This window comes from Eulemur rufifrons, chromosome 28, assembly GCF_041146395.1.
Source record: "Eulemur rufifrons isolate Redbay chromosome 28, OSU_ERuf_1, whole genome shotgun sequence".
Taxonomy (NCBI): domain Eukaryota; kingdom Metazoa; phylum Chordata; class Mammalia; order Primates; family Lemuridae; genus Eulemur; species Eulemur rufifrons.
The window spans coordinates 28,222,183-28,236,928 of record NC_091010.1 but is presented as its reverse complement, the minus strand read 5'-3'; the positions used below and the strand labels follow the sequence as shown (position 1 = coordinate 28,236,928).

The 14,746-nt window shown below is 31.1% G+C and overlaps 1 protein-coding gene across 1 annotated transcript in view; it reads right to left on the bottom strand.

Annotated features, from left to right (window-relative positions):
* RTKN2 (rhotekin 2) overlaps positions 1-14,746 on the bottom strand; it is a 68,547-nt gene that overhangs the window by 33,776 nt on the left and 20,025 nt on the right. The window contains exons 4-6 of the mRNA XM_069460773.1: positions 11,174-11,227; positions 9,691-9,808; positions 6,074-6,271 (exon numbers count right to left, since the gene is read on the bottom strand). Coding sequence (XP_069316874.1) covers positions 6,074-6,271; positions 9,691-9,808; positions 11,174-11,227 — 370 coding nt within the window. The remainder of the gene's footprint in view (positions 1-6,073; positions 6,272-9,690; positions 9,809-11,173; positions 11,228-14,746) is intronic.

Below are 14,746 nucleotides of genomic sequence, written 5' to 3'. Positions count from 1 at the left end.
TAAAAAACTATGTTCTGTAAAGGATGGCTATGAAACAGGAGGTATTTTACCATGTTTGTATGTTTGCAGGAATGATGCAGAAGATAAGTTGACGATGTAGGAGAGGAGGAAACATGTGCAGGAGCCTATCTCTGAATAACTGAGAAGATGGGATCTAGTGTACAAGTAACAAAAGGAGAGAGATGCTAAGAAAGAATTACATGGTGAATCATGTAGTCTATGCTACGTTGGAGTCAGAGCACTGAAGGAAAGAGCTGGGAATTTGGGAGATGGTAGAGAGTAACTGGATACCTACTGTAAAGATTTTAGAGGGTGTGCAATTATCGGTAATGGCAAGATCTAGGGTACAATCATGGGGCAGTGGCTGAAATGGATGAGAAGACATATCACCGGAGGCAAGGAGGTCATGAAACTGAGAGATCAAGGTATTATATAGACTGACACCTGTATTAGTCTTGACACATGTCTGTTAAGTTCATCAAGAAAAATATCCGAAATAGTGGGAGAAAAAATGAATGAAGAAACTTTTGGGGTTTATATTAAGAGTGGCATTGTAATTTATTCTCACTGAACACCAAAAACATTTGAGTAGTCTTCACCTTAGGAAGAGTCATTCCAATTTACGGTGGAATATAAAACAATGCTATTAGCATGCACAGAAGGAAACTATGATATAGGCTGTGCATTTACATTGGGTGCACTGGAGAAGTGGCATGTTTAGAAAGCAATTTGTGGGGCAGAATAGGCTAAAATTATGCAATGACCAAATTGTATGTTTAAAATTTTTCTCAGGCTTTAAGAAATGATTGTGACTGAGATATTTTTTCCTTAACTAATTTAAGGTAAATATGTAAGACATTTACCTCTATTTCCAGTGAGTGATACATCTGAAAATAACAATACAAAAAAAGTTATTGATAACTTCCTCTAAAAATGGTTAAATAAACTGATATAGCCAACTGATAGTGTAGCCATTAAAATCATTATTAAAGGCTGGAAAATATCAGCTCAAAATGATAAAAGTTATGTGGTTTAGAGTGGTTGAACCATGAGTTACTTTTTTTCTCTTCTAGCTTCTATTGCCCCCCAAGTTTATATTATTTTTCTAATGAAATAATTAACATGGTTAAGTGGTAACAGGATGAAAACCATCCCTAAAAATCAACTGCATGCAAAGCAATATGTGCAATTTAGGGCACTTTGACAAGCAATATATTTTTCAAAGTTCAAAACAACTACTTGAGGCAGTAGGCAGGGCAGATATTTTGGGGTCCACATTTTCAGATGAAGAAACTGATGTTCGGAGAATGTGACTGATTTGCCTGTAGCTAGCAAGAGGTATATTGGAAAAAGAACCCCACTACACCATACTGCCTTTATACTTCCTTAAGAAATATCTTAAGATACTTTTTCTGTTTAAACAGATATATAGTGACCACATTTTTACTGCAAAAAATTTTGAGTGCAGGGACCATGACTTATTAACCTTTGAATATACCACATGATATAACTGCTAAATAATCATTTCAAAGATGATTAAATGAATAAATAATTTATTATATGCAGTAGTTGAATAATTTCTTAGTTATGTTTACAAACTGCATTATCTTTAACAACATTATTCCTAAAAACATAAATAATCCATTTATTCTAGATAACTGTTAGGACACTTGTTTTGTAACTTCAATCTTATTTAAAATGTAGTATGATGGGTTATTTTTAAAAATTTTAATACATCTTTTGTCAAGTAAAATAATCACTCAATTCTACTAGTTTTTATAAGATGATTATTTAAAATGATGGTTATTTATACAATGAAGAAAAATGTACTAAATAGTTATCAAGGAACATAAAATAGTTATTAATAATTCGGCTATTAGAGGCACTGGGAAAATCTAGTTAAAGGAATTTTAGGGTGCTAAATTCAACAAATAAAATGAATAAATGAATCATATCAGGGAGCATACTAAAAATTACCAAAAATGTTCACTGTCTTCTTTCAGATCAAACAATACTTTATGATGGTATTTTAAGTAACTTCATTTTTAAACCATGACTAATTACAATGCCAATGCTTCCAAAACCAACAATGACCTCACTTTTAAAACATTCTTGTCAGGATAACATTTTCTTTCTAAAACATTACACTCATTCCTTTTAGCCAACCCTAATATTGAGTTCCCAAAAGTTTAATCAGCTACATTTTTTTCTATCAAATAGGCCAATTGTTATAACATTTTTGGAGGAGATGGAATGTTATGAAAAAATAAATGACTAGTTTAAATGGTAGTCTAAAAAAAATGCACATTTGTCAGGAAAAACAGCTATATTTGGTCACACGTCATATTACTAGGGAAGATATGTATTGTTTTATATGTGACCATTTTGGTTAAAGACTGAAAGCTATATCAGAAATCGTCACATTAACACAGATGGCTATTAAACAAAATTGATCACCTTACTCACGCTGATTACTAATGCTATTCTCAAACTCCTGTCATGGTGCTGAAGTGGTCAGGTAAAGAAGTATTAGGTAAGAGCAGCCCTGGGCTATGAGTTAACCTAGTGTAACTGGATTCACACTAGAAGGTCATTAGAATGCTGGCATTAGGAGAACATGATTTGGTGAAATGGTGTAAAAGATTTTATCTTATCTTTTGACCAACTTTCATGGTATAATAAGCAAATAGCATACAAGTTTCATGGGAAATGTTCATAAAGAAAATCAGTGTTTAGATTCAGGGATAAACCAAGTAGAATGATAAAACCTGAAAAGGACAAGGAACATTTAAGATAAATATACCTATCTCTATTAAAAAGAACGTAATATACAATAATGTTATTCTCAGAAATGCCTCTAAGCTTCAAAGAGAAATATTGGTTAAAGATAGGTTATAACATCACTTAGATGATCTTCTCCTATAAAATTATAAACATAGCTGTAAGTGAAAACAGATATGACTATGTTTTATAATCCTATGTCAAGTTTCTGTACTGAAGACTTCAGCGTGAGTTTTAAAAAAGGCTTAGAAAAATGACTGGTCTGGGAACAGTAAAAATAATAATGGTAATAATGCTACATTTATTAAATGCTTACTTTATTCCAAGTTCATGAATTATCTTATTGAATCTCATAATGATCCTATAGAGTTAGATATTATTTTATTATTATTATTATTGTTGCCATGTACCATTTTACAGAGGGAAAACCAAAAACTCAGATAGTAAATTAATGTCTTGGGTGACACAAGTAATAAATGACAGAATAAAAATATTGAGTATTCACGGCCAAACAATGAAATTTTAAACTATTTTAGAAGTCCATTCATTGTTTTTATATGCTTCAAAGGTGCATGAAACTCTAGAAATGTCTCTAAGGAGCTTTCTAAAAGAAATGGCTGTTTCTAAGCATCTTTATCTTTCATATGAGAAAACTAAGGCCCAGGGAAAAATGTAACTTGTCCAAGGTATCATTTCGTTGGATAATAGAAATTAATAGTTCTGTAATTTTTTAAAATAGGGAACTTCACTGCTGAAAAAATTTTAAAATTACTAACCTAGGTGGTTACTTCTAAGATTTCTTTCTGCTCTAAAATCTATTTCAACCTGGAAATAGAATTATCTAATCATCAAAAAGAAATAATTCCACTACTTTAGGGTTAAATTAAAGTGACTTCCAGCAAATTCTTGAAATAATCTTAACTGTAGAAACGTGTTTAAGATGGTCGTAAATCTAAAAGAAGAAAATTAAAGGTCCCTTGCCCCTTTTAAATGACATTTGTAGTGGAAAGACTTACATCTTCTATGACTGTTTTTCAGACTGTGGATTGGGACCCATTCATACATATATCATGAAATCAACTTAATGATTCACATACAGTATTTTTTAAAAACGGAAAGTGGTAGAATAAGAAAATGCTTGATACTCTATTGTAAATAGTAATTAGGTTAAGTATTACTTCATAAAATCTACCTGCTTATGTAACTGTGCACTCAGTCATGATGTAAAATGTATTTCTTAGCATGAATCTCAATCAAAATAGATTGAAAGTCACTATGCTAGAGTGCCAAGGCATATTTCACATGTAATATATCTGACATGAAAGGAGTAATTCAATTACATTTTAATGATTGACATTTCCAGGATCTATACCTAAAATATTTTGCTCTTTATAATTACAGTAAAGTTATTGACATGCTGAAGAGCCAACTCTACTAGACAAGCAAAGAAATTCTAGGAATGCAGCCTGATCAGCAGTGTTCCAAAGAAACATAAACATAAAACTATTTGTGAAGAAACAAACACAATGTTTAAAGAAAGTATCTAAAAGAAACCAGGGCCCCTTGGAGAAATGGTGATTTAAGCCCCTACAGAAAATGCAAGATGAAGAGGGAACATCTTACTGTGTGAGAAAGCAAAAAGGCTATCAAAATCAGGTTGTGTTAAAATGATGTAGAAATCAGCTTGAAGGTTTCCTACCGATGAACAATTTGGGCATCAAAGAGAATATAACTACAATAGATTAAAACACAAATATATAAAAATTCAAGAGTTTAAACAAAACAACATTGATCACCTCCAAGATTGCTAGGGGGGATAGCAACTTATTGTTTTAAAATTTGGTGAATGTAAGAATCAAGTATTTTTTCTTCCCTTTTCTCTACCAATTTTATCGCAGTTGTATCCAGAGAAAAAGTTCTTTGCATTATTCTGCTTTAGAAGAAAAATTGCAGGAAAGATTTAGAAAGTAACCAAATTATAATCCATAAAGAAATAAGAAATGATCAGCAATGGCTGCTAAAACCATTAGATAAAAGATTGATATGGAATTTTATAATGGATGGAACAGGCTCACAACACCTAAACCCACTGATCAATTTTAACATTACCCAAAGTAAGACAAAGCCTCCTAATGGAAGGTAGTAGAAAGTACATATAAAAGTATGAATTATTATTGCCCTAAAAGAGAATCTGAACCTAATCAGTCCTCTAGGTCTCACTACCAGGTTATAGGAAATACAAAGGCCAAAAAAAGTTGTTTAAAAAGATCACAAAGATGTAATCAGAGAAACGCAAAATATGGGAAATTTTGTAAGACCTGGTTTCTTCAATGAATAATGGCAAGAAAAAAGTGGGCAGGAAATTGTAACAGATTAAAAGAAACTTAAAAGATTCACTTTAAATGTAACACTATAGACCTTGTTTGGATTACGATTTGAACAAACAAATCACAAAAGGACTTTTTTAGAATTGGGCAATTTGAATATAGACTAGATATAAGATGATATTAAGGACTTATTTTTTATTTTGTTAGGTGTGATAATGATAATGTGGTTTTGTTAAAAATAGATAAAATATGTTTAAAAATCTGTAAGAATAAAGCATGACATGACATAAAGAAATTCAATTAGTAGACTGATATGTAGCAAATACTTCCACACACATATATGTGTAGTCCTTTTTCAAGAAAAACATTTCATCTTTCTGAGGAGATACAGGCTGAACATTCCCAACCCAAAAATCTAATATCTGCAATGCTCCATAATCTGAAATTTTTTGAGCACCAACATGACACTGTATGTGGAAAATTCCACAGCTGACTTTATGTGACAGAATACAGTTAAAACTGTGTTTCATGTACGAAATTGTTAAAAATATTGTATAAAATTACCTTCACACTATGTGTATAAGATGTGTATGAAACATAAATGAATTTCGTGTTTAGACTTGGGTCCTATTCCATTATGTACCTCATTATATATATGCAAGTATTCCAAAATCTGAAAAAATCCAAAATCTGAAACACTTCTGGTCCCAAGCATTTTGGGTAAGGGACACTCATCCTGCATTGGAATTCCAAATCATTAAAAACACTCTGTCAACAAACTTTCTACCTTTTTAAAGTAAGGTATTAAGGATACTTCAGCTGGGTAAATGTCAACCAAGTTTTGTTTCTGCTTCAGGATGTTTTTCCATTTAAAATGTAAGCATATATTCCACACACAAAACTTTAAAATACCACAAATGTATAATTATATTATGTCACCATAAATATTGCATTAGAAAACTTACAAAATAGTAGAACTGAAGGGCAAACATGTTTCATGATCCTCTTCTTGAAGCACTGCATTGATTTTCTTTCCTGTTGCTTTACTTATAGATGTTTTAAGTTTCTTAGCTAGTTTTTTTGGTGTATTGGTTATGGAAGACTCTTCTGTACTGCAACTATACACTTCCACCTTTATCTGAAAGTCTGGCCCTGCTTCATTACTAAAAACAAGGCATTCATAATGTTAGAAATTTATCTCAGTAGAAAACAGAATTATAACCTCCTTAGATGTTTTCATAACATTTAAAATCAGCATTTGACATCAGGGAAATGCAAATTAAGGTCACTATGAGATATTATGTCACATCCATAGGATGGCTATTATCAAAAAGAGATAAAAACTGGGGAGTGTGTGGAGAAAAGGTAACCCTAGTATACTGTTTGTGGAAATGGAGGTTGGTATAGCCATTGTGGAAAATAGTATAGAAGTTCCTAAGAAATTAAAAATAGAACTACCATATGACCCAGCAATCCCTCCTCTGGGTTTATACCAAAAGGAGATGAAATCATCACCTTGTAAGTATAGATAATGCACTCCCATGTTCACTGCAGCATTATTTACAGTAGCCAAGATATGAAAATAATTAGCTGTGGATGAATGAATAGATTAATAAAACACATAATAGAGTATTATTCAGCTTTAGAAAAGGTCTTGCCATTTGCTACAATATGGATGGACATGGAGGATACCATGCTAAGTGAAATAAGCCAGATACAGAAAGAAAAATACTGTATGATCTCATTTATATGTGGAATTAAAAAAAGAGCTCAAATACACAGAGATAGAGAATGAAATAGTGGTTACCATGGGCAGGAGTGGCATGGGAGGAAGTGAGGAGATGTCGGTCAAAGGATACAAAAAACAGCAGATATATAGGATGAAAAAGATTAGAGATATACAACATGAAGACTAAAGGTAATAAAATTATATTATATTAGGAATTTTTGTCAAATTTTAGCTGCTCTTGTCACAAAAATAGTAACTGTGAGAGATGACAGATTTGTTGATCTGCTTCACTATAACTAGTAACCATTTTACTATCTATATGTGTCCCATAACATTATGTTGTAAACTATATTGTATATAAATACACAAATGTATATAATACTATATATTGTAAATAAATATACTCAATAAAATTTATTTTATTATAAAAATAAATAAATAAAAGATTGCGAGAGGCCCAGAGAAGACTGCAAAATCTCTTCAATCAATGCAAAATTTATGGGAAAAAATAAAATCAGCATTTGAAATAAGTTTATGTTAATATATGTTAATGAGAAAGAATCTCCTTCCATTTATTTAGTATCTAAATGGACTGAGAGAGTCACTGCAACTTTCAGAGCTATCAGCTTCATAACTAGGGCAATCTTAACTCAATATAATCAATATCTACAGACATATTACTTAAAGTGAAAGAATAAAATGCTCTGGTCATTTTGTTGCCAACACTATTTCTCCTTGTCATTCCTTTAATACCACCATTTTTAAGGAATTTATATGTGTAATTTCCTAAAATGACTATTCCTCCAAAGCAGAATCTGCTGAAACTTTAGTTTTCATTTATTCTTCATAAAGAGTCAATTATAGTCTACTCACCACTGTGCCCCCACCCCACCCCTCTTTTGTACCTAGTAATTACAAACAATATTTCAGAATATTGTTATATAGGGGGAAAAACATAAAAACCATATAAAGGGATATACTTCAAAGCACGAATTCCTTGAGGGTAGGTGCTGTCTTGGTGATCTTTGTATTCTTACCCTAGCATTGTAACCTGGAATGTAGAAGGTACTCAATATAAATTTATTAAACCAATATGCAGAAATTCTGCAATTTTAGCAAATGCTAAGATTGGCTTTACCTTGTTCATACACAATGAACTACCTTTAGCATAAAAGATTGTGGTGGTGTTACTAACAATAAAATATACTTAAGACTGCAAAAGAGGTCCATCAGCAGCAGATGTTGCCTGCAGATGGAAGATCCATGAGCCTCAGAGATTTTAAAAGTGCAGCATAGACATTTTAACATATAAATGGCCTATCTATAGTTTGGTTAAATCCAAGGAATAACTTCTAGATATTTTTATAGTTTATTATTTGGCAACTTTTAAACATACAGTATTCCTGGTAATGACTAACAAATGTCTCAATATTTAGAGGAAAACCAGAAATTCATAAATATTGAATACTTATTAAAAACAATCATCATAACAAAAAGCACATTTTTAAACATTTACAACATTTGTCAGCAGTTATTTTTAGAATAATTTAAAATATTTACAGAATTTTTAGAAAATTATAAATCATGTGTTGTCTTCCCAAGTAACTCGCATTGTTCTTTCTCCAGGAAAAAAAAAAAGAAACCTGATTTTTGTCTTTGTGGTAAAAACAAACAATAGCAAAGTGATATGAAGAAAAGAGCCCATTAACAGGGTAATTTTGGCAGAAAAAAATTCACTAAGAGTAGTTGATAATGGAAATAAATGTATTCAGATAACTTACGAAAAAATATTTGTTAGCCTCAATTATATAAGCATTTGGGGATATTTTTTGGATCTTAAATAAATTTCTTTGGTTCAATACAGCTTGTAAGAAGGTCTGAATTACTGCTTATAAACCAGAACAATGCATTTTATTTTTTCGTGGTATACTATTACTACGGAACACTGGACCAGAAGTCACAAAATATGGTTTGCTATAGTTTTTTTTTTTTTTAACATTATGTGAGTGGCAAAACTAGTTCGCTGAAATCTCAACTGTCTAGTTCCATAACTGAAAATGACAAAAAACACGTATATTGATTTTGTCTTAATAGTCTATTAGCTACATTTAGATACAAAGATAGTGTCTTTAAAAGCCTGAAAGGAATACAAATCCCACATTGATTTAGACCCAAAGAAACTTTGAAAGAGGCCAGGGAAAACTTATGCTAGTTAAAAATGATTTCTATGGTTACCTGAGGAGTTCATTCTGGTTCTGTATTATTACCACAATAAAATAAGCCTGTAAAAGAACAGGGGCAATAAAAACAGCCCTGAAGATCACCTATTTTTTTTATTGTTTTGGAGTACATGAAAGAAGTGTACCATAAGAAAAAGAACACTCCAAAATTTTATCAAAGTGCTTTTCCTATAGAATATACTTTAGTATTATCTTATAAAGCTGTTACGCTATTTTAGTATTTCTGTAACTAAATCTCGTATATGAGATGGAAGAACCTGTTTTATGCCCAATTTTGCTCTATATCAAATAATGTTGAAGAAAATTCTATTGTATTCATAACTTAGTGGATAATGGAACTATAAATATTTATATAAAATTTAAAAATTTATATCCAATGAGTCAAATATTTACTGTTAATACTAATCATAAGATTTCCATTTTATTTTATATCAGAAAAATGCAAATGTAGAAATGGTCTTCTTTTGAACAAAGTAACTTTCAAAATCACTTTAACTATTTAAAAATCTTAATGCTTCAAAAAGAATTCAAAGACTCAATATTTAGGACTTCCTTTTTAAAAAAGCAGAATTTTAGATTATTTTCATTCTCTGAAGATTAAAAAAATACTTACAATATGGTTACATTTTCAAAACATATATCTGTGATTGTTTTATCCACAATCACCATGTCAGTATCAAAAACCTTGGCTCCCATTTTGAATAAACAAAAAATGGCATAGCGCTGAGATCCTAGAGAAGAAAAACATTTTAAGCAACAATCCATATAAATCACAACATTATGTTAAAGTCTACTTGACAATGAAAATTAGCTTAAATATTTGTTAATAGGTTATTTTCATACATTGTCTCTTGTAATCCTTAATGTTCTATAGTGATTTTACTGTTAGTATATAGGAATACCTTATCCAAATAGAACACAAGTAAACAAGGAAGTATCAAAAATACAGTTAAATATAAAGCCTCTTAGCAGCCTAAAGAAACTACCAAATTAATAAATTTTATTTCTAGAAAACACTTTAATCTTTAATTAATAGCAAATTTATTATATATATATTACCTCTGTGGTTTTGGTTTCCAAGTCTATTTAAGAAAAATACTTTATTAGAAGAGGTTAAGAGGCATATTAACAATAGCAAAATATTTTCCATCAAACTAACAGCAAGAGAGGAAGCCACAAAAACAAACAAACAAACAAACAAAACCAATAAAAATTAGACATGGGAAGACAGAAAACACAGCTGCTGGGCCTTTTAATTTGGTGCTGTTTTAAAAAGTATTAGGTGATTAAAGGACTAAATCCTCACTATTGAGAAAATGTATGTCTTCAGAAAAACTGATTCTCTGTAGTAATCAGAAAGATTTACTTAATTCCCACATGTATTCCTTTGTAAAGTAAATTATATTTCCTAATTGAATAACAAACACTAACCTGATTTTAAATTCTTCATATAAAACTAATTATGCTCAACACGATTCAGATTTTAAAGTATGAGGAACAAAGCTATCACAATAGACAAGAAAGATAAAGGATTATCTATCATATCTTTCCTGCTTTGCCTCTAACAGCTAGAAATCATTTGAGGTTAATTTCTATGACCTAAGCAATACATGGATTTGTGAAGACTCTATAAAGCCATAAAATGCTGAAGGAAAAAAAATCAGATCAAGCTAAAAACTAAAACTCTTTCCTTTCACCTCCCGTTAAATATATCTAAAGTAACAAAATAAGGCAGAAAAGATCTTCCAGATTCTGGTCAAACAAGAGAAATATTGCTTTTACTTTTTCCTTAAACATTCTCTTTTGTTTCATATTTCTTCCTTCCCTTCACCCCATCCTGAATCCGTAACTTACTATCCTTGCACAGGTTCCTATCAACAACTAAACGTACACTAGAGATGCATAATCTTAATTAGTATCAAGCGACTGCTACATATTTATATTAAAATCAGAAAACAACAGTTCAGCAAGATTCTGCTTATTCTGCCAAATGACATCAATTTCTTTCAGTGTGGAAGCAGGATTTTTTCCCAATAATCACCAATTTACTATACACTAAAGAAAATATTTCAATTACAAATTAAAATCATACACACGTTCTTTATTGCTGAAGTGATCAGAGTCTTTCCACATTAGTGGTATTCGAATATCTATAAAGAAGGGAAAAAGAAATGACAAGTAATAATTTTGCTAAGTTTTACTTCTTAAAGTGACATGAACCTCTGAATTGCGTAACAGATCGTGACCATTGAAGCCAAAATAAAGTGTCATTATTTAACAGCACATTTTCTAGATATTGTATATGGTGTGTACTTTTAAAAGTTATTTAATCTATGTACAAATTTTGGGTATATGAGGTGAAAATATATTCTTATAAAAATAATTGTTCTAGCTCCATGTATACATCCTTCTTTTCCTGATTTATGATACCATATTCATCATATATGCCATTCTGAGTAAATGTCTGTTCCTCAGCTATGTTTTATGGATCTTATTGAATCACTTATCAATTACTGTCTATCCTAATACCAACACTATACTATTATAACTATTGTACCTTTATAATATACTTTACTGTTAGAAATATTTCCTTTGGAAAATATCTTAATCTCATTCGCTAATTTCTTTATGTGGATCTTAGAACTATTGTGTCAATATCCCCCTCTCCAAATGTTTTTAAGTATTCTACTATCCAAATTAATTTGGGAACTGATAACTATTTAATATTCTGTCTTTATACAGAGTAGCATGATACATTTACCTTTAGGTTTTTATTAAAGTGGGTTATTCTTTAGCATTTAATGTTTTTATTTTTTGTTGGTTTTATTATAAAGGTGATCATTTTTGCCATTATATTTTCTAACTAGATAAAGCTGTTTTTAAGAGAAACTACCACTTTTTGTATATTTATCTTGAATCCAGCCACTTTTAATGAATTCTTTACTAATTCAAAGTGTTTCAGTAAATTCCCTTACATTTTATAAGTCTGCAATCTATTATCTTCAAACAGTATTCAATTTACCTATTCCTTTTCAACAGTTTCATCTTTTATTCTTATTATTTTAGTGAGACTTGCTAAAACTGTGTTAAATTATACTGACATATTGGACATTGTTATTTCTTCTTGATTTTAATGGGAATGCTTCTTCACTGTTTTATGATTATGCCTTGGCTGATGTCCTGTCAACGATCCCACTTCTTCTTGCTTGACCACAGTTGCTGACTAATTTCATTTCACAACTGTTCTTGTTCACAGCTGTTCTTGCTCTGTTATGGTGGCATTAACTATTTACACTATCAAGGGAAGAATATGCACCCTGACTTCCTTTGCTGTACACCCACAACCTGTGGGTCAGCCTTGCCTTTCCCATGCCTAAACTGAGAGGGTGGATGTCATCTACAGAAGAGAAGGTGGATATCTCATATCTGTTTCCCAGAGGGTCACGTACTGTTCGGACAGCAAAGGATTTGTAATCTATCAGCCATGTTTCTTAATTCAGCTTCAAATAAAAGTTTCTTCCAGATTTTTGTAAATGGTTGACTCAGTTTTCGTTTATAGTACTCTTACCTTTGTCTTTTTTTAATGTCTTCATTGACATTGTAATGATAAACTGAAAGAGCCACAGTAGGATGGCTAACTTGATGTTATCAGGTCCTAGAAGTCTATTGTTTTCAAAAGTGAAAACAGAGGCACTTGATGTACTAGTTTGGTTTAGTCATTGAATTAGCAACCAGTGAATAAGCAGACACAATTATCACTGTGTAATTATAGTAAATATTACATTTTCATATGTAAATATTTGGTGTTTGGCAGAAATAATCAGAATAAATCTCAATTATTCTTTTTACTTTTATAAAGATCTCACCAGTGAGTGGTGAAGCTGGAAACAGTAAACCCAGGTATTTCTTGGCTATAGATGTAATATCAGAAACATTATGAATCTTTGTTGCAAATATTCATTTTGGTCAAAAGTCACATTTTCATCCCAATATCCAAAGAAAATGATTTATAAAGGTGAATTTGTTTTTTATTTTCTTTGTTTTCACAAATACACATGTATGAGATCATTAAGTCTAGGCAAAGATGAAAAGAAATTACATAAACATTCCATTTTCTGAGAGTTTTAGTTCCTTAATTTAAAATTATCTTTTGGAAAGAAAGAACACATGTGGAAATAAGTTCAATTTTTACACTTGAGTAATTGTGGCCAAGAAACATTTTTTCTTTAAATGCTTTTACTTTAGGACCCTTCTAAATGTACAGTTAATTCTAATATCATGAATTACTGCAGTCAATAAATTATTTATTATAAAATGACAGTATGTTGACTCTATCATGGCATTTGCATCTTTAACAGCAATTTAATAGATCTCATTTGTATACTGAGTGGCATCATATTGAAAACAAGAAATGAAAGATGTTTAATTATTTTTAGAAACTCTCCTTTAAATATCTACAATACTTTATTCATGTTAAAATGTATTAAACATGATGAACAACTATGTAAAAGTATTGTTTGGCAGCAAAAGAATACAAGGAGGTATAATACATGTGTTATTTCAATCTTATAATTGGAAAGATAAAAACATAAATGACCATAATACAAGCAACAGATTTTTATATATCCCAGTTATTTTTCTAAAGAATTTTTTTCTTAGGAGAATACTATTCATATTTCTCTGATTTTGGACAATTTTTACATCCTTTGTAAAAAGCAGGTCTACCCTTCCTATATGATCATTGTTGTTTATTCATAAAGACATTACTGAGAACAGTTCCTTGGATGACAGGGCCTGAAATGCAACCCTAGTACAAGGCTTTTGGCCAATGAAATAATCTAGTTATTACCTAAAACTGATGAGGTACATACTGTTGTTTCCCAAATGTAATGATGAGACAATATTTGTAAAAGTGCATTATCTAACTAGTGTACACACGAGTCAGCCATGTATTCACTTCAATCTGTGGCACTGCCAAGCCATTGTCTTTAGCTTCCTTAACATTTTGGAGAAACTGAGACTACACAGCATAAGTGCCATCTAGTGGTAAAAGGTCTCCTAACTGCATTAGGAATTCAGAGAAAGGAAACATCATTTTTAACTGGAATGACAAGGAAGGTTTTATAGATGTGCAAACAAGTCTAGAAGAAAATGTAGTTATTTCACAAACTAATTTGGTGTCAGAAGCATGGGGTGTGTTGACAGGCCAAGGAGAGAACTGTTTGCCTAAAGCAGACAGCTTATATAGGAGCAATGAAAGATATGGCTAGAAAAAGAATTGGGTCAGGATGGAAAACTGAAGAAAAAAGTTTGGTCTTTATCCTGGAGGTAACGCAGAAGAGTCATCCATCCAATAAAATAGTCTCTGAACACTTACTATGTGCCAAGCACTGTGCTATCTTCTGGGTATAAAGTGATGAACAAAAGAAACATGGCTCCAACCCTTATGGAATTTCTGGCCTAGACAAACATTAAAAACATTATTAAAGCTTCTCAGCACAAAAGGAACAGAGGCAAAAGATTGGGTTTGTTGCCCAGCTCAGCCACTTTATAGGAAGTCACTTAACCTTTGAGTCTGTAGAAAATAAGAACAATTATCCCAACTATTTTACAAGGCTGCACTACAGAAAAAATTGCATAGCATGTATAATGAATGAAACAGTTTTCTC